The 24,396-nt window shown below is 53.4% G+C and overlaps 1 protein-coding gene across 5 annotated transcripts in view; it reads left to right on the top strand.

The window, feature by feature from the left end:
- COL18A1 (collagen type XVIII alpha 1 chain) overlaps nt 1–24,396 on the top strand; it is a 72,253-nt gene that overhangs the window by 6,971 nt on the left and 40,886 nt on the right. Inside the window, exons 1-4 of one of the 5 annotated variants that reach the window (XM_080399231.1) lie at nt 1,156–7,611; nt 8,202–9,177; nt 9,607–23,876; nt 24,209–24,276. In XM_080399231.1, coding sequence (XP_080255357.1) covers nt 23,866–23,876; nt 24,209–24,276 — 79 coding nt within the window. In that variant the 5' untranslated portion in view covers nt 1,156–7,611; nt 8,202–9,177; nt 9,607–23,865. Of the gene's footprint in view, nt 1–1,155; nt 7,612–8,201; nt 23,877–24,208; nt 24,277–24,396 lie in introns of those variants that run through there. The other 4 variants (XM_080399233.1, XM_080399230.1, XM_080399232.1 and 1 more) reach the window with 4 other exon arrangements.

Here is a 24,396-nt window from a genome sequence, read left to right as displayed (position 1 = left end):
AACCAAACTCTATTAATCTATGGGAAAGGAAAAAGGGGGGGGGGGGGGGCGGCAGCAGAGGCTGACTGCATGGCATTTTAATTTATCTTCTTTTTGAGGGCAACTGACTTCCCTTTGCTAAGGTAGAAGGCAAAGTGCTCAGAACTACAAAACTGGATGCCAAGACCAGATTTTTTTTAAATAGGAAAGGGAAATATCAGAAATTCTCCATCTGAAAAATAAATGATTTTTTTTTTCAGAGCTTAGCTGAAAGTGGCTAGGAAACAAAGCAAGACGATGGTCTTTCTGTCCAGCTGTTTAAAACTCATTGGGTGTGTATGTTTTTCTGCTGGCTTTCTATGTGGAAGGAATGGGATCTGCGTGAGTTAACATCAGTATGACCTCAAGGACCAAATGCATCCCTCTGAATTTCAAGAAACAATGAATCTAGCTGAGTGCTCATAAGTTAATCAGAATACAGAATAGATGGAAAACCATTTCACTGTCCAGTGAATGTTGTGTGATGTAGAATGGACTAGGAGCTCTTCATGTATGGGCAACATGAACATCACTGCTCAGTCAGGAACAGATGACCCAAGATGACCAAAGGGATATTCCATACTATATGATGTCATGCTCAGCAATAAAAGCTCAGGGAAAGGAGGAGGAAGGGAGGACATTTGTGGTTGTGGTATTTGTCTTCCCAAGCAACTGTTATGCTAAGGCCCTTCTTTCTAGGCAGTGGCTGGGTATCTGCCTGCCAATGGGAAGTAGAGATTGAATTGCTCTTATCACTTTGCTTATGCATACAGCTTTTGGTTTTGCTGCCAAGCTTTTATTACCCAACCCACAAGTCTCCTCACCTTCCTTCTATTTTCCTCCTATCCTGCAAAGAGGGAAGTGAGCAAAAAGCTGGGTAAGTGTTTGGCTGCTGGCAGGGGTCAACCCACCACACCTAGGTTCTCCACTTGGTTTGATGTTCTGGTGTTGTCTCCCATGGAGGGATTATATGACTAAGTGCCCCTAGAAATATAGTATCCACTGCTAAGCCTGTTGCTTTCCACAACTGAAATGCATGCTGGCTTGAGAGATGCTTCATGTGTGTTGAGGATGTCATGTCATTAGGAACCATAGAATTACCACAATTCTATGAACCAGGAAAAATGTGGGCTTTCAAACAGTCCTGCTTTGTGTCACTGAGTCTGTGAGCCAGAAGAGCTGCCTTGGCTCTCATGAGCCACTCCAAGGATCTGCCTCCTGGGATCTGAGCTGACAGTCTGCCTGGAGGAGCCCAGCCTACAAGGGATCTGCTTGGGCAACGCAGGGTTTGCTCTCCATCCCGATGTTATTTCCCCTCTCCTTAAGGGCAGGACTTGCTTTGGTGCTAAGGATTCTTCCAGGACAGACTCAGAGCGATACGCATGGCATAGGCTGATGAAGGTATCTTTTCCCATGCTTAATTACAGCTGAGATCTTCTGCTGTCTGGTTAAAAACAGCATAGTGCAAGGCCTGGTGCTGTTGCTTGTCAAGTGCTTGTGCAGTTGCTAAAACTGGCCCCTTATTAGCTGCTGTGTCCTAGCCTTTGTGTATTGCGTTATGCAAGATCAGCCCCGTGGTGAGCTCAGAGCTGTATGAATGCAGCATACTGCCATCCTGTGTCATTCGGTGCAGTCTCTGTAATAAGTACAGCCATTCTGCTGCTCTGTATCTTCAAGGACCCATCCGGGGGGGAACTGAAGGCTTCATTCAACATGAAAAAGGGTCCTCAGTTTCCTCCTGTGGCACCAGCCTCTAAAAAGAAACTGCTCACAATTTTGAGAAAGCCCGCAGGGCTCTCTTGAAAGGACAGCTATTCCCACTCCATAAGAGTGCAAGTCCCTCCGCTGATGTGATAACATAGCCATCATCTTATGCTTTTGTCTATATTTGGTTTGGCTACACTGAAATTTCAGTCCCTTAAATTCCTGCTGTCACCCCCAGTGAGTGAGCACCCCCAGCCTCAGTGGCTGGTTTTGAGCTGGCAGCTGGAGGGATTTTAACCTTTGGTCTCCTGATCTGCACCAGGATCTCTGTGGACAGCACTTCCAATATTTTCAACCATCTACTTAATATGTACCCCCAAAACACTCTGCTGAGTCAGCCAAAAACTTCTTCAGAAGCAATGAGAGAGAAACCTGCTCATAACCTTCTGGGGTCCTTGGCTTTTCCCACAGGCTTCCCTTCCGTACAGGGACGTCATCGAAAGCAGCAGTCTTTCAATTGATTGTCAAAAAGACAAGGCTTCAGCTCAGTCCTGAAATGCGAAGAGTACAGCAGCTCTAGCAACAGCCTTTCCTCTGTGCAAGTAAACTAGCTATCACTTAACAAGCTACAGCATTTAATGAACTGTGACATGGGCAAGTCTTTTTGTCTATACTAAACCCTGGGCAAACAGCTGCCAGAGGCAATTACAAACTCTGGTTTTTATGAATAACCTTGTCAGCAGGCTGGTTGTTCTGCTTGCTTGGGTTTTATTGCAGTCTGTCCTGAAACACAGTGACGTTGATGGCAGCAATGCCAGACGTTGCTCTCCGAGGTGGGGGAGATGGAAAGGGAGCCCGAGCCTGCTGCCAGGCACTGCAGAGCAGGCAGGCCAGCGCAGGGTGCCTTGGGCCATCACAGTCCCCACCTGGCCAGGTACATGGGGACACCACGGGGAGCCTCCTCGTTTCGCTGTGCTGTGTATTGCTCTAGCCTCGAACCTCTCTGCATGGTGCCTCTGGCCTCACTTCTACCCAAGCACCACAACCAGGGGATGGGGGGCTGTCCCGCAGCCGTGAACCACCTCACGGCCAGCCCCTCCCTGGTCTCAGAGGGATTTTATCCTCTTAAGGAGTGTGATGAGGTGGTGCTGCAGGACATGAGATTCATCCTCTGCCTGCTGACAGCAGAGCCATACTCCAGCAGAGTGTGGAGGGAAGGGAGAGAAACCCACAGAGCGTAGAAAAGGGAGAGGTGGCTGTGGCGTGACAGACCCCATCAGTAAAATGCATTCAGCAAATATCCTAATGAAACAGATTGTTTCATTACAAAACAAATAGCTGAAAAAAGCTCTGCACCCAGAGCAGAGCCAAATGGACTCGACCTTCTGATAATTTTACAGCAGGCTAGGTGTGACTGTGGCTTCTATCAAGCATCTCTTTATTTTCTCTCCTCCCATTGTCTAACCCATTGGGAAAGAGCACGTCTGATGGCCCTGAAATGAGCAGTTCTCTCGGAGATTTAAGGCCGTGTTGCTTCCTTGCTAACCTTCTTTACTTGCTTCCAGGCAGCACAGTGCTAAGTTAAACTCAGCAGCTCTCCAAATACAAGTAATTTGATGACAAATGCATGAATACAGAGGATTATTTGCCCTACAGACTGTATCCCTTGGAGGTCCTTGGAAGCAGGACATGCACTGACAAAGCAGTTATCTTCTCGGACATCAGCCACATCCAGTGCACACATGGAAACCAGGTTGAGCTGCTTGCATTTTATACACCAAAGATGAGCATGCAGGATCTGCCTGCAGGCAGGTCCCTAGCTCTGTCGGACAGACCACAGACTATTCAGATGTCAGCTGGCACGAAGAACAAGACACTGTCACAAAGCTTATCCATGCAGGTTCAAAGGTCAGGGCTGCATCTTGGTAACCTCCTACAGGAACATGGCAGAGAGCTCCCAGGTGCCAACACAGCAAGACATTTGCTGTTAGACAGTCACTGAAGTGTCCCCTGCGGTGCACCGGTGCTGACTCGCCTATTAACAAGCAAGCACTGAATCAAACACTTAAAATTTTCTTTGTTTCTTCAAACTTAATGAAAAGTTAGGCTTCACCATAGGTGAACGTGCTCTGTTGTGACTTTCTGAACCTTTTGCTCCCATTTGACCTGATATTGATGTAATTGTGTGGCTGTGGTACTTCAAGATCTGCTTGGATTTTATGGGAATTAAGCATTTTGGTGCTTTTGAACTGTAGTCTGGGGGAAAGCTTGTTCTGGGGATGGCAGGTACATATTTTCTCTCCCTTTGCCATATCTGTTTAGCAGGGAAAATTCTGATTTGCAACCAACACTATGTGTCTGTGCTTGGAAGAGATCTATACACAGGACTGGCAGGGCTAGCCAACATTTTCCTTTAAAAAAACCTTCAGATAGGAAGCTGGGTTTCAAATGCAATAAATGTCAATGAAGAGCTTCTTGTTTCCAGGGTAAATGCTGACATTTTAGCCAAAAGTCAACATTTAAAACATGTTTTGTTTTTCAAAGGAAGCTGTTTTGGCTTTCTATCCAGAATTTTAAATTAATTTATGATCTCTTCTAGATCCTGTTCTCTACTCATTATATTCTTGCAAGCTACAGGCAAAGCTCTTTATGGGTTTTTATCCTTTGTTTCTGCAGAAGTGTTTCTCCCACCTCTGGGAAAGGTCCCAATGCTCCTTCTGTGTTTCCTAGAGTCTTTCTTTAATAGATGTGTTTGAAATCCCGAGTAATGAGCCTTTTTGCATTAGTAGTTAGAACTGAGTCCAAGTGATTTAAAACAAAAATTGCCGTGCTTCTCTGCCTTTCTGGAGTTGGGATATCACTGCAGGAAGGCCGTTTCCAGGTATACATGTTTCTGGAGGTATACATGGAAGCATAAGGCATGGTGTACCTGTGCCCAGTAGGTTAATGAAATCTCTCATAGTCTATGAAATTTAGGCAAGGGTCTAAGAGAGCAACACAAGGGTTTGATACTGGTGGTTTGCTTTTTTCCCATGAGCTTTTGCCCTGAGGCAAAGCTCTTTCAGGCCCAAAACCTGACATCTCCCTGGGACTGCAGTCAAATCTCCAGGGTTAGATGCCAGACATATGGCTTGGCCGGAAAATCTCAGCAAAGGCCTTTACTGCCTGGGGTTCTTAATTGATTCGGTAGCACCTACCTCTCTGGAGCCATCTGTTTGGAAGTAGCCACCTTCTCCCTGATGTTGCTCTCGAAGAGCCTTGAATCTTTTGGCAGACTCGTGAATAAAACATGCTGCTTCATGAAGCATAGGAGCTATTCTTCAAAGGCCCCGTACAGGGAAATTGGATGCATATGGCTTTGCCGGATCTTTAAGATCACAGCCAGAAGGGGCACCTCTAAGCATCACTAGTGTGAACACTGTAGCCCAGTGCTGGTTATGGGGACGCTAGATGCAGGACCTGGGAGAAATGAAACTAGATGGATCAATGTGTGTTGGCCGGCATGTGCCATTGCAGGTCAAACATAGCAATTGTGAATTGCTGCAGTGCAATCCAGTGTAACAAGGGCCCCCGCATGCAGGCAGAGGCCATAACCTAAATTACAGGCAGAGCTGAACTCCAGATTCAGCAAAGGAGAAAAAGACAGGGACAAGGAGAGGACAAAGGCTCTTCCTGTGCTTCCCAGAGGAACATCATGGAGAGGAGAAGCAGTGAGGGTTAGGGAAAGCCTAGGTATCTGGATAAACTGCTGCAGCCATGTGGCTGAGCTGGAGATTGGCACTCCTACCGCCTAGCTCAGGCACTGAAGATCCAGGGCTAAGCTTCAATAGCTGGGGCTGTGAGTGAAGGCCCCACTGGAGGGGCTGGTCAGGGCCATCAAGGCTTATTAGTGCCCTCAGGGTCCTGTCAGTTATGATGAAAGACTCCTCACCTGTCTCACTCCTGCTGTCTTGGGGTTAGCTGCCCTCTGATTCTGGTAGTTTTAGGTGAGGAGGGAGGATTGTGAGTGTGAATAGAGATATCGACTGATCTGATTTGCAGGGGACAGGGAGGAGCCTGCAAGTTTTAGCTGTTCAACCAACCCAAGCTGTTTCACTGAAATTGTTTCTGCTTTTGCAAAACTGGGTGCTTTAAAAACTTTCTGAGTTGGCCAGCCAAGACCAGAGCCAACCAGAACCATCAGTTACTTTGGAAAGCTGGCACCATAGTACCTTGGAAAATCCTGCATTCACCTGGCTGTGTGCAGGTCATAGCAAGAACAGCTCTGTGAGTCACACAGACAGTAAATGCAGTAAAAGATGCTCCCTTGTACTGCTCTTAATGCACGGTCCTATACGCTCATGCAGGTTTCCTCAGTTATTCTTGCTTGCCTTTATTACTGTTGCTATTAATTATTGAAAAAAGGAAGAGCCTGATTACATCAGGGCAAAGAGGTGAAGGAGAGCTCCAAGATACACACAGTCCTTCTCCCTTCTGTTTAAGGCTGACTTCAAAGAGAAGGTGGCCTTTCTCCAGCTCCAGTGTTCTCCTTACAGCCATGGCTGAGGAGCACCTTAAGAAGTGAACATGAGAGAAAACAGCACGTTGCCCTCTTGGAAAGAGGGGAATGACGTGAGCCATTCATGGCATCTTCCTCTGATTTGATGTGACAGCAGAGTGCTCTAAACACTGTCTCAGGAAGCCAAGTATAGGCAAAATGTCTGCTTCCATCTCCCCCAACCCATCCCCTCCAGCTACAGCTGAGGTACGGCTGCAATTCATCAACTGCATTGTGTCTGGGAGAAGGATCTGTTCTTGAAACTGTCTCAGACAGCTGGAAATGAACCCTAGTAACAGCTCAAAAAATAAGCAAACACTCACCTCACTCATGGGTCCCTTTTCTGACTGCTCAGTTCAGCAGAAGGAGCATCCCATGACTGCCTAAGCAGCTGCATCAGGAAGGGCACGAGGCCTTCCACAGAAGTTGGTATGGCCTCCTTGAGAGAAGTCATGGGTTGTGATAACCATGAATACATTGTCTGTAACACAGACAAGGAACGTGTGTCCAAATGAACAAGTGCCCAGATGCTCATCTGACACCTTTTGTCTCAGGTGTACTAAAATCAGTAGATATGGTGGAGAATGTGTCCTCACAGAAGGAGATTTGCCACTCCACTGATTACTGAGACTGTGCTACCCAGCCTCTGCCCCAAAGACCTGTATCCTTGGGTGACTTCTCTGTAAGTGGGCAGCCAAAGTCAAAGTGCATTGATGTCTGGCTCTTGCAGGTGGCTGTTGTGAGGAGGAGCTGGAGGAATTGGTGGCACTAGTTGGTATCTGTCAGAATGTAGAAGCTGTTGGTCTTCCCTGGAATGATTTTTCACGGAAGTTATTACCTGCAGCACAAAAATATTGTGAGCTGCTGAGTTTCACAAGTCAATTAAACTTGTACAGAGATACTTTCAAGTTTCCTTGTGTTCTTTTGGCTTTTTTCTTGCACTGTGGAAAAAAATAAGCCCAGTCTTTGGTGTTCGACACTGGTTGCTGTGTATTCAGCTGCTGCTAGCAGTTGATATCCAAACAAAACTAGATGCCTGCTGTGCAAAGAAATGTACAGCCATGAAGAGGAAGCTTCCCTGGTGAATAAGAAGGGAGACACTTCAGGGAGTGCAGAGGATGGGGATAACTCTGGGATGAGAACCTGTTCTGTGTCTCTGATTATGATGCCACCACCCTGAAGGTAAGAGAAGTGCTGGAAGCAGATGTGTTCTGCTAGTTTCTGCTGCCAGATGGACGCTGGGCAGACTTGTTTCCATCTGTCCAGAAGACTTGGTCCAGGAATAATGGATGGCCGTACATTGGCAAGGAATGGGCTCCAGCAAGACCAGAGTAGGATCCTCTAGCAGCAGAGTCTGAGTTTGTGAAATGGGCCATCTTTTCAGCAGATACCAAATTCGGCACATGCACACACAGTTCTGATACTCTCTTAGTTATTTTTGATAGGTTTGTGAGCTCCCCCACGTTGCTGCCAGAGGCTTTGGCTCTAGAGCACCGCAATGTGATCCATCTTCTCAAGCAGATCAAAGCAATGTGCTTACTTCCCTCCATCACTGAATCTCATCCACATAAGTCCATGCTTTTCTTCAGTGTCTGCTACTCTTTCAGATTCCCCACCAGCCTCTGCTTGTCGGTAAGAACAAGGTCCAGCGTAGCACCTCTCCTCATTGGCTCCTCTATCACTGGAGAAGGAAGTTACCGTCAACACATTCCAGAAACCTCCTGGATTGCTTACACCCTGCTGTGTTGTCCTTCCAACAGATATCAGGGTGATTGAAGCCCCCCATGAGGGCCAGGGTTTGTGAATGTGAGGCTGCTCCTATCTAGCTACAGAGGGCCTCACCCACTCAGTCTGCCTACTCTGGCAGCCTGTAGCAGACCCCCACTACAACATCGCCTGTCCTTGCCCTCCCTTTAATCCTGACCCATAAGCTCTCAGTTAGCGCCTCATCCATGCCAGAGCAGAGTTCCATGCACTCCAGTTAGTCACTGACATAGAGGGTGGCATCCCCTCTCATCTCTCCTGCCTATCCTTCCTAAACAGCCTACATCCCTTCATTCCAACACCTCAGTCATAGAATTCATCCCACCATGTCTCCGTGATGCCAATAAGATCATAGTCCTGCAGGTGTGCACATCTCTAACTCCTCTTGTTTATTCCCCATGCTACACACATTGCATAGAGGCATTTAAGTTGGGCCCCTAATGAAGCTGACTTACTGGCTGGAGTGGCTGGAATTCCCTTGTGCTGGTTTTCAGGTCTCTCCTCTTGACCTGTGAGCCCTTTTTGGGGCCTGGGCACCTATTGCTGGCACTAGCATCAAACTGGTAGGAGTGGGATGGATTGAGGTTCTCCTTCTCCAACAACCTTAGTTTAAAGCTTTCTTCATCAGCCTATGACCAAAGATGCTCTTCCCTTTCTGAGGTACAGCAGATACACTTCAAGGCTCAGGTCCCATCACAGTCTCTAACGATGGCACAGATGCAGCTGGCTTGAGGCACTTGGCTGTGGAAGGTGAGTCTGACCTCAAGCACTGTAATTAAAGGCAGACAAGATGATGGGCTGCACCTGAAGCTGCTAAGTGTTGCTGTGAGGCTGGGAAGCCAATATAAAGCTCTTATGGCCACTTTTCTCCAGGCCTTCTGCTAAACCATGTGTGGTTTTGCTCCCAGTATTCCTGCTGTTGGCTTTGTTACCAGTACTGATGTCTTGCTGAAGCAGTACGGGCTTTCTGGGTTGTGCTTTTATTGTGCTACAAATGAGGTGACTTTGACATCATGTGTTTTGTCTCCTTGTCTCTTTGGGATGTAGGATGAGAATCCTGTGGGGAAATTGCAGTCTAACCCATTGGGGCAAAGGGGGAAACTCTGCAGAATAAAGAAATGGGGGTTCAAGAAAGGATCAGACAGAGAATCCAGGTAAAGAACATGGCTGGAGCCATCCTCCAAGCAATGCATGCCTATAGTTCAGACATCTTCTGTATGAACATGATCTCTCTATCCATAAATGTATGCTCATGGCAACCTCCTCTCCAGGAACAGACTCTAGCTTTTAAGTCTTATTAAAATTAACAACAGCTATTGCTATCTGTCAGGTTCAGTATTGAACAAAGGGGAAAAAAAAAAAAGATCCTGAACATTGGGGGTTTTTTTCTTCTTTTTAAAACATAAAGATAAATACCAGTCCTCCTGAGTCAGGTGAGCCATAGAAAGTAAATTCACAGATGAGATTAAGGCCTTATATTCTGGAAGGGTTGCATACAGACTGCTGGCACTGAGGCGGCAGTGGAAGCTCTCCAGCTTTATTCACTGACCGGTTCTTGTTATTACTCTTTATATCTCTTTCAGCTTAGAGAGTATCAACCAAAGAAGGAAGCATCAACAAAGCACACTGAATATTTGTCAGCTTAGCTGAGACCCTGCACCTTGGAAGCTGTGAACTGAAGCACGGAAGTGAAAGGCACATGCAGTTTTGATTTTTGGAGGAAAAGCCTATGAGATTTCAGTGCTTTGATCCTCTCTGTCCTGAGGAAGACATGAGACTCACAGCTCCAGGGAGTTCTTACCAAAAATGAGCTTGTGGACTAGTGACATTAAAAGCAAGCAAATCAGCCTGCTTTGGTGGCAGTGGTGGAATGGGCACTTCATCTGCCTCAGTGCTGGCCTCAGGTGATCACAGATGACGCTGCATATGCAGCTTGCTGTCAGCCCTGGGGCAGCCTGCTATCAATTTAATCACACGGTATATGATGCCAGGAACAGCTCCAAAGAAAACCACCCATTTTACAGATTGGGTTTGCTTTCAGACTAGTTGGCCATCCTCTGTATCCTCTTCAGTACTGGCTCCTGTTTGTGTAAACATGGCTGCCTGTGTGGGGATCCCTGACAAACTTGCCCTCGGCAATGTCCACAAATACTCTCCCAGCCAGGAACCACCATTTATTTCTTCCTGCGTGTTGCTGGCTGGGCTGTTGAGGGGTCTGAAGAACCTTTTTATCTGCACCTGAGGAGCTTCTTCAGTGCTGTGCTGCTGCAGGGCAGGGGGACACGCTGAGGGGACAGGCAGTGGGAGGCCATGAGTTGATGAGGGGATGAGTAGACCCTGAGGGGACACAGTGTTGGGAAGCCATGGGGGGTGAGTGGCAGGAGGCCATGAGGGGATGAGTAGGCCCTGAGGGGACACAGTGTTGGGAAGCCATGAGGGGACAGGTGGCAGGAGGCCATGAGGGGATGGGGCAGTGGAATGTCTTCAGGTGTGTCAGGGCAGTGGAAGGCTGAGGTGGTGGGAAGGCCCTGAAGCGGTGGAGCGGCAGGAGGTGCAGAGGGAACAAGGTGGTCAGAGGGGCCCTGAGGCGCTGGGGTGGCAGAGGCCGTAAGGAGCCCAGACACAGCCACCTCACTCCTCGCCACCCTGCTTCCATGGTGCTTCCCTGAGGCATTGCCCACCCTTGTGGCAGGAGCCGTGGAGGCAGGACAGCAGGGATACCAGCACCATGCCTAGGCTGGCCTGGCTTGGCCAGGAGGAGGAGAAGGGGGTCCACCATGGCAGGCTGGCTGGGTGCTGCTGGTGAGGAGCAGCAGGCTGAGGTGAGGCTGGTAGCCATCCTGGGCCCCCGGGGTTGCACAGGCCATGGCACTGTGGCCAAGACCCTGCTCTGAGCCAGCAGAGCTGGCATGACTGTATGGAAGGTGGTGATCTCTGAGCACGGGACTGTGGAGAAGGTGCTGCCTTCTGTGTGTCTTTGTGGAAACAAAACAGTGGAAAATCCAGGTCCTGATGCAACCGGGACCCTCTAGGAGACAGTGATCAGCCATACCTGCTTTCCAGCACCAGTGCCAGCCATACTCTCACCCTGTGGCCTGGCCTGCAGGCCGCAAGAGGAAATCTTTTTTCCTCTTTCATTTTTGGAGGAAAAGCCTATGGGCTTTGGGTGCTTTGATCCTCCTCTTCTTGAGGAAGACATGAGAATTGCAGCTCCAGGGAGTTCTTACCAAAAATGAGCTTGTGGACTAGTGACATTAAAAGCAAGCAAATCAGCCTGCTTTGGTAGCAATAGAGGAATGGGCACTGCTCCCCAAAAGGGAGAAGCTTTTGCCTCCCAGGCACCCTCTGTGCAGTGCTCTCATCTCATGGAGCCAGGGTGGATGGGATACAGCCCATAGTGCCAGCCATTTCTGTCCCCATGGCCTCCGGCGCGCAGGCACTGGGGCTGAAGGGGTTGCTGCAAGAGTCTTTTGATGCAAGTGCTGAGGTGAATGAGGGCAGGACGCAGCAGAAGGTCCTCCAGTGGCGTGGGTCCCTGTCCTGAAGGTCCCTTCACCTTTGGTGACCCAAGAGGATCTTCTTCCATCTGGCCTGGGTCTCAATGCTGCAGAGAAAAGGTGACAGCAGTTTTCAGAAATGACCCTCAGGTCAGCTTCGCTCTCCTTTGAGCACCCTGTGCAACTCTTTTTCCCACCTTATAGGATGGGAGCAGCTCTGGTCCCTGCCGTAGGAACATTTATCCCCCCACTTCCCTCCCTGTGTGCTCACACTCCCTCCATGTGGCTTCATCACCACACCTACCTGACTCATGCACCCACCTCCCAGTGCCCATGGGGTGGCTGCAGGGAGGCATGTGCCAGCCCTGTGAGCTCCAGCACCTGGCAGGATCAAAGAGCTCCGAGCCTTGCCCTGTCCATCCATGGCTGATCCACTCCTCACGGGACTGTGCTCCCCAAAGAAAGGGCAGTGTGTGCCTCTCCTACACACGGACAGCAAAGCGGGATAGCAAAGCATCCCCAGCAGCAGGGCTGGAGCAGGTGGTGCTGGAAGGGGAAGGTGATGCTGGGCAGGGGAGCAGGGCTGCTTGTCTGTCCTTCCTGGGCCTTTGTGCCAGGGCATATGGAAGAGCTCAGCCCACACCAGGTAGGTGTCATGTCAGAGATGTTACACAGCCTCAGGAACTCATGTTTGCATGGCACAATGGGGTGCACGTCCTGTCATGAGGTTGTTGGCTCTCAGACTACAGCGCTCCCAGCTGGCCCGTCCTGTCCTGGGGAGCTGGCCTGAGTGACTCCCAAAGCACTGGAGGAGCCCACAGCCTCACTGCTCACCCACCAGGTAATTGCCCTGTGGAGCTGTTTTGTCCCAGGAGGTCTTGAGAAAACACCTTGCCATATTCGGAAGCTGGTAGGACCCAGCCTTGCTGCCCTGCAGCCTGTGTAGTACTGCTGGGAGAGGTAACAGCTCCTGCCAGGCAGGGTGCACCCCCAGGCAGTCATTCCCAGCACAGCTAGGACAACAGCAACCCCTCTCGTTGGAGTAGCAGGATAAGCATCCCTGTTGCTGGTCAGGATCTGTTACTGTTTATCTCCCCGAGACCAAATCCATGTGATTTTCCAGCAAGGCAGCAAGCACCCAGGGAAGAGGGGTCCCTTGCTGCAGAGGCCTACTTTTACAAACAACTGCCCTGCTGAACATGCACAAGACAGGCAAGTGGCTGAGAGTGCATGTTGCTTGCTTACTTCCAGAATATTTACCCCCTCCAGGGCAGCTGTCGAGGTCTCTCCCCTGCATTCATTGCCCGGGAGCCCAGCTAGGCTGCTGGCTGCTAGCCTGTTCCTCAGCTCTTGGCTTGCTGCTGCAAAGATCGGCAGAGGGCAGGGCAATCCCACTAAAGGGTGACTGAGGACAATTCCCAGGAGGCAGATCATCCCACTACAGATGGTGGCTTGCCAATGAAGAGGAGGCAGGGGTATCCATCTCATCCCCAGCTGACCTCATCCCCTAGGAGGGTGCAGCCAGGCAGGCAGGCTTCCTGCCAGAAAATAGGCAGGGTGCCAATGAAATTGCTCTCATTGATGTCAGAGATCCTACTCTCCACTTAAAACCTGCATCCTTTGGGGAACAGGGAACAAACCCACCCTGGGTAAGAGGCAGGCAGCACAGCCCTGCTCTGGCAGCTGGCCCAGGAGATTCCCCAGAGCGAGCGCGGAGGAGCCCAGTGCCTCTTGTGCTCCAGCCCCGACCTGCTTTGCAGGAGCTCACTCCCAGCTGTGCTATGAGCAGGTAACAGAGTCTGTCAGCAGCCACGGCAGGACGATGGACCAGTGCCGAGGTCCAAACAGGAGCAGCAGGGGAAGGGTCTGGAGGCAACACCAGGAGCAAGGCTGAGCTTAGACCTGAGTGCTCCATCCAGGAGATGGGGCTGGACACAAAGACCACCTACCTGCAATGTCTGTGCCAGGGCCATCCAGCAGATGGGCTGAACACAAGCTGTCTACCACACAAGTATGAGGTTCACACAGGAGACAGCACCTGAGATAAGCTACCTGTTACACCGGTCCAAGGTCCATCTGGAGACATGGGCACCAATAAACATACCCTCACAGAGCTCGGGCTAGGACTAGGCGCTCAAGGCTGAGCTGAAGTGAGTGCAGGGCCCACAGCTGTAAGATGGGTAGGTAGGGGTCCCAGGTGAGGCTGTTCAGGGTTGTCAAGACCCATCAGCACCCTCAAGGGCCTGACACCTGGAGCAACCCCACGTTTGAGCATGAGGTGTGGGCCATCCAGTGCTTCAAGGGTTCAGGTCTAGCTGGGACTACTCCTCAAGATGGGGGTTGAGGGAAGCTGCATGGTGGTGGTGCTCATCCCTATGTTTAGTTGTGGCCAGCTACCTGTAATGTGTTTCCCTGCACCACTCTTCTCAAGTGGAGTTTGTGAATGTTTTCTGGGGATATCTGTCAGTTCAGGGAAGGAGGAAAAGCTGGGTACCATGTTTGCAGAGATGCTCCATCAGAACCCAGAGTAGCTCCAACACTTGATATCTTTTCTTTTGTGAAATCCCAGGTGCATCTGGATCACCAGACTTTGGAAAATATCACTGGGTGGCCAAGGCTGACTTGCTCATTTGCTCTCCTAGGTTCCTGGCTTTCAAGGGTCCTTGGCACTCTCCTAGTGATTGCACAGAGGGGTCACATCCACTGGAGATGCTCTTTTGCCTTCCCAGAAGACAGGCAGGAGAAAAATGCCAACTTTCCTACCCATGAATTGTAGCTAGAGGAATGAAGCACATGAGTGGCCAGCTGTGCTGCTGGGGCAATGGGCCAAAAAAACAACTTCAGGGCCTGGGGGCCAGGCAGTGGGGGGCTGCACCTTCCCCAGGGGCCTTGGGGAGGCCATGGAAGGCAGGGAGGTTGTGAATCCACAGCACAACACAGATAAGCAGCCTTCTTTTTGCAGCTGGCAGCCATGCTTATAAATAGCAGGAAGTTTCAGATACCTGGATAAGCAATTTCAGCTGTAGTTGGTTTTGCCACACACAGTGGGTGGTTTGGTATCCATGCCTGGAGGGTGTGCTTCTTCACCAACTGTCAAGCATGTCGGTCCTCTGCCTGGCCAGGGCACTCACCATGCTCCACAGGGCTCTGTGCCTTGCCAGCAAAAACCCTGCAGGACCCGCCGAGTGGGAGCAGGTGCAAAGCATGCCTGTGGGGACACATCTGCAAGTGTCTCTCTGTGCTGGGAAGGCTGAGGTTGTGCTTTTACGGGAAAGCCTGGCGTCTCACCTGACAAACCCAACAGCTGGAGCTTTAATCGAAATTAAAAAATAAATAGATCACAGGAAGCAACAATACCAGCAAGTGCCCAAGGATTGCAGAGCCTGCACATCAGGAGCTTCTTCTTGCCCGCTACCCACCACCCAGCATTGCCAGACACTGCCTAAGAGCAGAGAGGGGAGTGTGGAGAGCTACAAACCCACACCTGTGTCTTCTACCTGCTGCATCTGGGGAGAGCTGTGACATCTAACGAGAGACGGGGCAGGACTAGCCCTTTCCCTGGGGCAGTCAACCCAGGCATGGGGAGGGGAGGGGAGTAGGAGAGGGTCCCTTCTTCTCCAGCTCCAGTGGACACAAGGGCAGAAGTGGAAGCACTCAGCAAGCCTTCAGGGGCCAAGTTTGCACCTTGTTTCGCTGGTGGGGGCTGGGGGTGTGTGGGAATTTGGCAGCTCACCATCTTTGGAAAGGGTCCAGCTGCCTTAGGAGAAATTCCTCACATAGCTTTGCTGTGAAGAAAGTGCTGACCTGTTTGGAGGCGTTTGCTGAGCAAGTGAAGACGAGCCAAAGGCAGCTCGTAAGTGCTGGGAGAAAATGGCCCGTTTACTCATCACAGGGTTAGGCAGTAGGTCAGGCTCTTTGTGGAAAGCAGTGACTGGTGGCAGCCACTTTGTATGCCATAAGCAAGCCCACCAGGATGCCCTGATGCTCACTGCCTTCATGCACTGCCAGGGAGATGTTCTGACTATAGCAGAGAATCTGATGGTGCCACACCACGTGGTAGGTGAATATCAGACTGGCAGTTACATCCAGACTACTTGGCCAGATGCTTGGCCAGACTACAGGTGCCCAGGACCTGCCTGTGGTGCTTTCTGAAACCCTGTCAGTCCCGGGGATGAGACTCGGGAAACGTGGAGAGTTGGAGTCTCAAGGTAGGGATGAGATGGTGGGTCAGAGAGGGGGCATTTTACTATGGTAGGACTTGGACCGCCTCTTGGATGCAAGGGTCATGTACAGGACAGAGAGGCTGCTCCTTCATCATAACATAAGCAGACTATTGGCACTGGTAACTGCAGTCCCACAGAGCATTTAAACCAGAAGCAGGCAGCTGGGGTAGAGCACCTGGTCTGGACTGGTAGAACTGAGGTGAGGAATGCAGCTAGTGTTCAGTACACCTCTGAAAATGCCAGCAGGAAAATAAACAGTGCAACTGCAATAAATAAGGAAGGCAACCCAGACCCCCTGCAGTGCCAGGAGAGCAGCCAGCTTGTGTCTGGGCAAGAGAACAAGGGCAAACCTACAAGTGCTCCCACACAAACACCAGACACCTAAAGTCAGATTTTAGGTGGGGATTTTAAGGGAGGCTGTAATAAAGGGACATTTCAACTATCCACTTGCAGACTGGATCAAAGCGTCAGGGAGCAAGACGTAAGGATAAAACCTTTGATTGTGGTACATGGTGCCTTCCCCCCAGAAGCAGTCTGAGAATCACCAGAAGATGCTTTTCTGGATCTGCTCTTCTACAGCACATGGGGCTTAGCTTGTGAGCATCTAGGCCAGCTGCTATACCACTTGGTTTTAATTTTATGGTAAGGAAGAGCAGGCTGAATAAATCCAGCATGTACTTATTCGATTTCAAGACAAGAGACCATGTAAAAATGAGAAAATGTGTCAAAAAAAAGAAACAAACAGGCCAATTCCAAACCTCTCAGATGTGTGGTCCAGAATGCCAGAGGCCCCCAAGCTGCCTGGAGGCTGTGGAAAAACACCTTATTAATTGCCTCAGTAAAACATGGAGCAAGGAGCAAATAGGACAATCCCATAAAGCCCGCGCACAGCTGATGGGAAAGAATGGGGAGCACAGGAAAGAGGTTGATGCTGAAGAGCAGAAGGTCTGCCAAAAGAACAGGAAAGCTGAAAAAATGCAGCGAGCCGGATACAAATGGGGAAGAGGGCTAGGAGCAGGCTTGAGGGCTGTCCTGCCAGATGTGCTCAAACCAGTGGTGAACAGCTCAGCAAATCTACTGCAGGGACCCGGAGGTAAGCAGGGTGCACAGGGATGGGATGGCCACAGCAGACAGGTCTTTGCCCTCGGGGCATTCCCACCCCCACACATACCCCTGCCGTTCATTTTTTTCCCCAAACAGGTGCGAAGGGCTCATAAATTGGAATAGAAATCCTGGTGAGGTTACCCTGAAGAGACAAGCTAAATGTCAGTCAGTCCTGCACAGCTGGGTGGTGGCCAGCACCAGCTGGGCCAGAAAGGGATGGGGCACATCGACTGTCAGCAGGCATGTGGTCAGGTCCTAGTGCTACCCTATGCAAGGTGGGTACGAGGATCCTTGAGCATGAGGATCCTCACAGGAGCAATCCTTCCCTGTGGCCAGACCCCCTCCCAGGCTGCAGGAAGCCTGGCAGCTCAGTGCATCCTGGCATGGGGAACTGGGGCAGGACCAGAGGGCATCCAGCCACTGAGCAGCCTGGGCCAGGCTGGTCCTGCAGAGCTAGCAAGCACAAGCTCCGCTTGTAGGGAGCTGGGAATTTCCTCTTCCCAGGGATGAAACAGCTCCTATTTTGAGTCTTGCTGGAGCAAAGGACTTTGATTTCTTTTCTTTTTTTTTTTTTTTTTTCCTCCAGCTGAGTCAAAGTTGACCATTCCTCTCCAGGGGAGATGCTGAGTGCAGTCTGGGAGAGAGGAGGTGACAGCCTCAGGGCTGCTGGGACATTCCCCAAGGAAGCAGCACTGCCACATGCCAGGACCTTCAACTCTGGAGCTGTTCCCTCTCAGTGTTACCTCCACGCAGGCAAAATGTAGGCGTGCTTCACCACCAACATAGCATCCCCAGGGCCCCGCTGGTCCCTCCTCCAGCCATCACCCTGCACTTAAACCCGTGTCCTCCCGCCCACATCCCACTCCCCATGCCTGAGCCAGGGACACCCATGACTTACAGCCTGTCAGTGTTGTGCCTGGCAAGCCAACGGGGGATGCTTACAGCGCTCTCCCCCACGGCAGCCTGGCCTCAGCCCCATTACTGTGCCAGACCCAGCTCTCTCCTGGAGACCTCATCTTGCCTGGCTCGATTTCAGGGCTTTCCCTTGAGCAAGCACCTGTCTGTCAATGCAGGAAGGAGGAGGAACATGCTCTTTTTCTCACATTAAAAATAAACTGCTTTTCAAGAAGTCTCTCTGAAAGGCCTGGGGAAGGGAAGGAGGAATCCAGATGAGTTCCCTTCCTCTGTGGCTGCTGGCCCCAGCTACACCAAGCAGGGCAGGCAGACATTGATTTCAACTGCACTTTGGGGGGAAAACAGGGAGGTGGGGGTGTGTGCAGAGCTTGCTGGGGCACAGCACCCACTGGCAGGCCATGCGAGCAGAGGGAGAGCCCAGGCAACCTGTCCCAGCCAGGAGCTGGAGGCTGCAGGTGGCTCCCACCAGCCATAGGAGGGACATGGAAGGGCTGGAGCTGGCAGCCAGGGTGTCTCAGTGTGGGAGGACTCCTCCCTTGCATGAGCAATTCAGGCATCACAGCCGACTGGGGTGTTTGGGGGAAGGCTTTGGGAGCTCCCCCAGCTTTGCTGGGTTTGGCAGAGATGGGAATGGCCAGTGGTCCTGGCGAGCCCCAGCCCTGCAGAGGGATGGGGGCTTCAGGCAGGGCGTGCAGTAGGAAAGGGCAGAGGGGGACCCAATGTCCTCCCCTGGGTGGGTGATGGGGGCACAGGCTGGCACTCGTCTCCATGGGCAGCAACAAGAGATGCTGCTGGGGGATGCTGTGAGCCTGGCCACTCTCTGTGGGCTGGTCCCTCACATTCCACGGTGTCTGTAGTCATCTCAGGAGGAATATTGGCAGGGGTGTGCCTGTCCAAGCTCTTTAGGAACTGTTCAACAATCATAAATTTCTTTCCTCCCTTACTAGCTGGTCCTACCCCCCTCCTCATCCTAGCCTGGCAGCAAGCGCTGGGGACGGAAACACCTGCTGGGATCTGCTCTCAGCACCCTCCGCTGAGCCGCAGCAAGTGCCCACAATGCTGGTGCTGCAGGCCGTGGTAACAGTTGCGCATCCACCTCGCTCACCAGCTCTGTGTGCATGTAGTGTTCTACCACCTCCCTCTTCCACCCCCTCCTCCCCTCCCAGAGCCCCCACGGGGTGGTATTGCCCCTCAGGCAGCTGCTCCATCCCCTCCATCATTGCAGATGCTCCTCACCCCAGCTCCAGTGGGTTCCTCTGAAGCTATGGGGGACCAGACCTGCACCTCACACCTGGGATGCAGATGCACCAAGGTTTCACACAGCTGCAGAGCTCTACCCTTCTTACCTTCGGCTGGCAGTGTACGAGCATGACTGTGCAGCGGGAAGGGAAACAAGTGCCATTTCCCACAGCTAGCCAAGAGGCAGAGACCCAAGGGCGAGCCGCTGAGATGAGGCATGCAAGAAGCATCCGCCTCATCCCGTTTCCCATGAAATGCTTCTCTCGGTCCTTAGTCTGATGAATGCTGAAGTATTGATTTTCCCCTGGAGTGGATGAGTCATGGAGAAGCCAGGAAGGAGTGGGGGCTGCCAGGACACCCCGGGTGCCCATGTTCAGTGGAGAGGCTGCATAGCGTGGAGCAGATACTGCCCAGGGGTGCAGGCAGACAGCAGGAAGAATGCACATGATCCACAGATCTGGGGCTGGCTCTCTTCCTGCCGACACTGCACGGGGCTCCCCAGCTTTGGGATAGGAAAGGGGATCCCACCTCCGGTCCCCCTCCTCCCTCACCAGGAAGGAGGTTACTGTGCATAGGGGGGTGAGCTCTCAGCTGCGCCTCTGCTGAATTAGCGGCGGTGTATCTGCTGGCTCCAGAGAAAATGCTCTCGCTTGCCCTTCTCTCTCGTGCATCGCTCAGCTCTTTTATTGCCGACATCCAGCTTGGGAATGGGCCAGGCCATCTCCATCCTGTCACGACTCCATCAGATGAGCTCTCTGCAGCACATGGCCCAAGGAGAAGACACAGTGGCTCTGGGATGGGGATGGGGATGGGGCCCCCTGCCCGCACAGCTCTGTGCAGGGCTACAGGCTCTGCAGTGCTGGGGGCGCTGTGCCACGTGAGGGGGGTGGGGGTGTGGGGGGCTGCAGAGAAGAGTCTGTCCCATGCTGAGGTAGGAGGTGATAGCGTGGTGGTCCCCTAGCCCTGTCTCACCTCCTTACTGAGCCGCAGCAATCCACGCTGTCCTGTCCTCCTCACATCTGCAGGAGGGATGCGGGTGAGACCCTGGAGCATTTCTGCTGCCGGCCAGGCCTCCTGCCGCCCCCATGACACCTCCTTCTGCCCTCTGCAGCTCCTCACTAATGCATCCACCAGATCTGGCTGCTGGGGCCAGACACAGTGCTGCTACACACCTAGTCTCCCAGCACCCCAACCTGGCTTAGCTCATCCCCCGCCTACATGGGCGGGTAACGTGCTCCCCACTCAGTCAAGCTCTTGTGCTTGCCAGCTTTCCTTGTTGGGAGAGTATCTGGATTTCCAATTATTCCCACTCACTGTCTGAGCTCCTTGGGTCCTTCCCAAACACCCACCTTTGTGGCTGTGCATGCTTCACCTCCGGAAAGGAGGGATGCCTTTTTTAGACCAAAATGCTGTCACATCATCCCTTGCCAGATCCTCATTGAAAGTGTCAGCTGAAGGGAGAGCATGGTGCTGCCCTTTGCAGCAGACATCCTTCCTGAACCAGCTCACCCACCACTGTCTTGGTGGGTCTGGGCCGTGAGCAGACACTGGCTTCTGAGCCAGAGCAAAAGATGTGGCAGAGATGCAAAACTGACTGGTGCCAGTGGTTCTGAGCACTCACACCCAGGGGCTGCAGCCAAGAGGTGGCTTTAACACAGACAAATGGCACATCAAAGTGGCAGGACCATCCACGGCCACCACTTGGGAACTGGCACAGATGGGACAGCCCTGCCTGTTGCTGCTTTTCTGCTCCCTGTTTGCCGCAGCCTTTGTTTTTCTGTATGGACACTTGCCAAATATTGTATTTTGCCTTCTTGTCCCTTATTGCCCCCTTAGCCCTAATCCTGTGGTTCCCGCTGCTCCCCACCCTTCCCACTAAGCCCCCCCGTGGAAAAGTGGTGCCACAGTGGTGGCAGGACTAAGCCCCCTGCCCACATCCCAGCTGCAATTCCTAGGAGCATCTCAAGGCAAACTGGCACACGTGGGTCACGGCTCCTTGGGCCACCCAGCAGCCTCGGGACACACTGCCCTTCACAGTGCAGGGGCAGCACCCACCGTGCCAACGCCACTTCGGGAGGGGGACGTGGGCAGAGGTCATGTGTGCTGGCCCCAGAGCCACTGCCAGGGATGCGTCTGGGCCATGGCGGCTGGTGTTTCCAACCCCTCCTCTCTGCCCAAAGGAGGGAAAAACAGGCCAGTCGTCCTGCAGGGTTGCCAGGGTGACATTTTTTTGGCTGCCACTCTGTCCCAGCCGCTGAGCTGGCAGGGTCTGTGTACTGGGAGCTGGGGCAGTCCCTCTGTCCCCACACCAGGGTGCCCCTACCCAGGGCCACCCAGCAGCATGGAACCACCAGCCACAGGATGCAGCCGTGAGGGAGACTGTGGGAGCCAGACGCAGTGGTGGGGGTACAGCAGGACCCTGCAGGAGCCATGCAGAGATGAAAAATGCCAAAGCTTTGCTGGAGCTTGAAGCCTGCGGGGCAGGAGGGCCTTTTTGGCTGGGGCTTGGGAAGTCGTGGCTGCAAGCGGCTGAGCCTCCATCGGAACACTGCTGGTTTCCATTTGGTCGGCTTTCGAAAGAGCTGTCTCCCTGGCAGCATGTCCCCCCCTCCCCACGGCGGGCAGTGTTTGTTTGTTTGGGAAAAGATGAGCCTCATTATCTGTCCTTTGTGGCTCTCCAACTTTAAAGCACAGCAGGAGGAAATTTTACGATGGGAAACTGCCCTGGTGTCAGCCAAACGCTTTGCACGGAGGTCTGCTGGGGGGAGACAGCCCCATGGTCGTGGGGCCGGCACTGGGGCAGAGACCCGCTGGCAGGCACAGGGAAGGCAGGAGGGTGGGCAAAAGGTGATGCACTTGAACCTGCCCTGTGTCTCTCCCTGGAGAACAAGCACAGCAAGAGCTGGGGGAGCGCGGCAAGGTCAGGCAGAGCCTGGAGGTGCAGCAAGGAGGAAGTCTGGGCTGTAAAGCAGCTCCACATTCACCTGCGCGTGGGTGCTGGCAGCACCCAGCGATAACATCTCTGCTCTCGGTCAAGTGCCGGCCACGAAAGTGTGTGGGAAGGTCTGGGCAGGTGGTTGGGGTAGCCCTCTCCAGGTTTGCACCTCCTGGCCCACGCAGCACTGATAACGATAGGAAGAGCCAGAGCCGCCGTTCCCCGCTGAGCTACAGCAATGCCCGGAGCAGCCGCCCCGGAGCCTCCCACAGGCTCTCCCACCCACTGGAGCATTTACCTGCCTGCTCCCATCAAGCCCATTAAAAGCCGGCTTACTTTGAAGAGACCTCTGCTATCGGGGAGGATCATTTTCTGTTTTCAAGGCGATTTTTCCAAGCACCATCCTTTCCCCAGGACTCTCCTCACACTTGCTCCACACTCTCCAGGCCCAGCAGGATCAGGACCCCTCCGGCAGACCATCCACCCCTCCAAAAACCCCGTGCGAAATGGCAGCCTGGTGACTCAGGGCTGCCACGTGTTGCCTTTTGTGCAGTTCAGGTACTCGGGCAACGCACAGCAACAGCTACCTGGAGGAAAGGAATCCAGCTGTGGGAGAAGAAAGGGGCGGTAAATCACTCAGCATCCAGCCGGGGAAGCATAAATTTAACAGTCCTGACCACGTGAAATCATTCTGCACCCAAACAAAAGGCAGCTTCGGTGTCTATTCATCGCCCCCAGACTGGGGTCGTGCTGAGGGGCTGCCTGCCTTTGGATTCACGGTGCAAGGCACAGTTAAAAGATTTACAGCTAGAAGACAAATACCGATAGCATGCATCTCTTCAAGCACAGAGCTAAGCAGCTGGATGTCATGGTTTACCCTGCTAGCTCCAAACCATGGCTTAGACTAAACACCACCTCTGTCATCATCAGTGAATCACTTCTAGATCCCCTAGAAGTTTCCAGGGCTTGGATTTCAGAAGCTTGCTGCCGCGGGGCACTAAAATGCTGTGGAAGACAAAGCAAGGTGTGGCAGGTTTCCTGAGGATTATCCTGCCCTCCACGGGGCTGGGGCTGGAGGGAGATGAAAGCTGGGGTAAGGAGAGGAGGTGAAAGCGGGCAGCAGCGCCAGCTTTACCTCTTTTCCCTGCCTGGGAAAGGTGAGGTGAGGTGTGCTGCTGCCCAGGGGCTGGCACTCCAGCCCCCCAGCAAGGGCTGTCCCAGGAGGGTGCCCGGGCACCCCCAGGCCCTCCGTGCTGGGCTAGGTTCATCGCATGAACAGCCAGAGCAGCAGGGGAGGCTCACAGGGTTCCCAAGCCCCACACACACGATGAGGAGGAGCGAGGGGGCTGCTGCGGTAGGGAAGGGGCAGGAGAGGAGGGCATGAGGTGCCGGGGTGGGTGCACCCTTCCCTGCTTGGTGTCCCCAGGACTGGCACAGAGAAGAGGAAAGGGAATGAGCTCAGCTCGCTGATTCACTCCCTCCTTCAAGACCAGACCTGGCCTTGCCAGCCAAACCCCACGGGCTTGGCGGAGCAGGAGATGCCTGGTCAGGCCCGGGCTGCCGGTGCCCTTTGGGAGTGAGGGTGCTCTCCGTCCGGCGCCCCGGGGAGAGGATGCTCCTCGGGGAGGGATGCTCCGGGGCGAGCCGTGCTGTGCCGCCCGCACACCGGCTGCGCTGGGGCTGGGACAGAGCCCGGCCGCCCCGGGGGGTGTCCCCGACCCCCTCGCGGCTGTAGGAGCCCAGCGGCTGTGCAAGTCCCGGGACCGGGGGCTGGGGGCGGGCTGAGCCCCGGCGCTGGCTCGCCGGCTCCTCCGCCGGCCCGGGGCGGGCCGTCCCTCCCCTGCCCGTCCCTCCCCTCCCCGCCCCCCGGGCCGCGCCGAGCCGCACCGAGCCGAGCCGAGCCGCGCCGAGCCGAGCCGAGCGGGCACCATGCGCCCAGGGTGAGCGACGGGGCCGGGGCTCATCGGGACCCCGGTGCACCGGGACCCGCGAGCTACCTGGGCTTGGGGAGGGGGCACCGGTACAGCGGGGCTGGGGGGTACCGGTATGCCGTGGGGACCCCGGTACCGCGGGGACCCCGGAGCCACCGGTGCTGGGGTGCAACGAAACCCCGGTGCAGCGGTGTTGCTGAGCCTGGGGTACACTGGTGTATACCGTGGGGACCCCCGAGCTGCCCGGGAATGCAGGAGTGGGGGGCGCGCTGGCCCGGGGGGACACCCCGGAGCCGCCGGGAGAGTGGGTAACATCTTGCTCTCTCATTCCCTCCTCGCAGGTGCCCCCCGCGGCCGCTGCTGCTCGGGTTCTTTGTCCTGCTGGTCCCCACTGCTTCCCAGGAGCCGGGTAACGTGAGCGGGATGCTGGGGAGGGGGGTCCCCGCCGCCATGCCCGGGGTCCTGGACCCCCTTCCTACCCCGGAGCCCCCCATGCCCTGGGATGCTCTTCGAAGGCAGCCCAGCTCCC

This window comes from Falco punctatus (genome assembly GCF_963210335.1).
Source record: "Falco punctatus genome assembly, chromosome: 8".
NCBI lineage: Eukaryota > Metazoa > Chordata > Aves > Falconiformes > Falconidae > Falco > Falco punctatus.
This window is presented reverse-complemented; position numbering and strand designations above follow the sequence as displayed.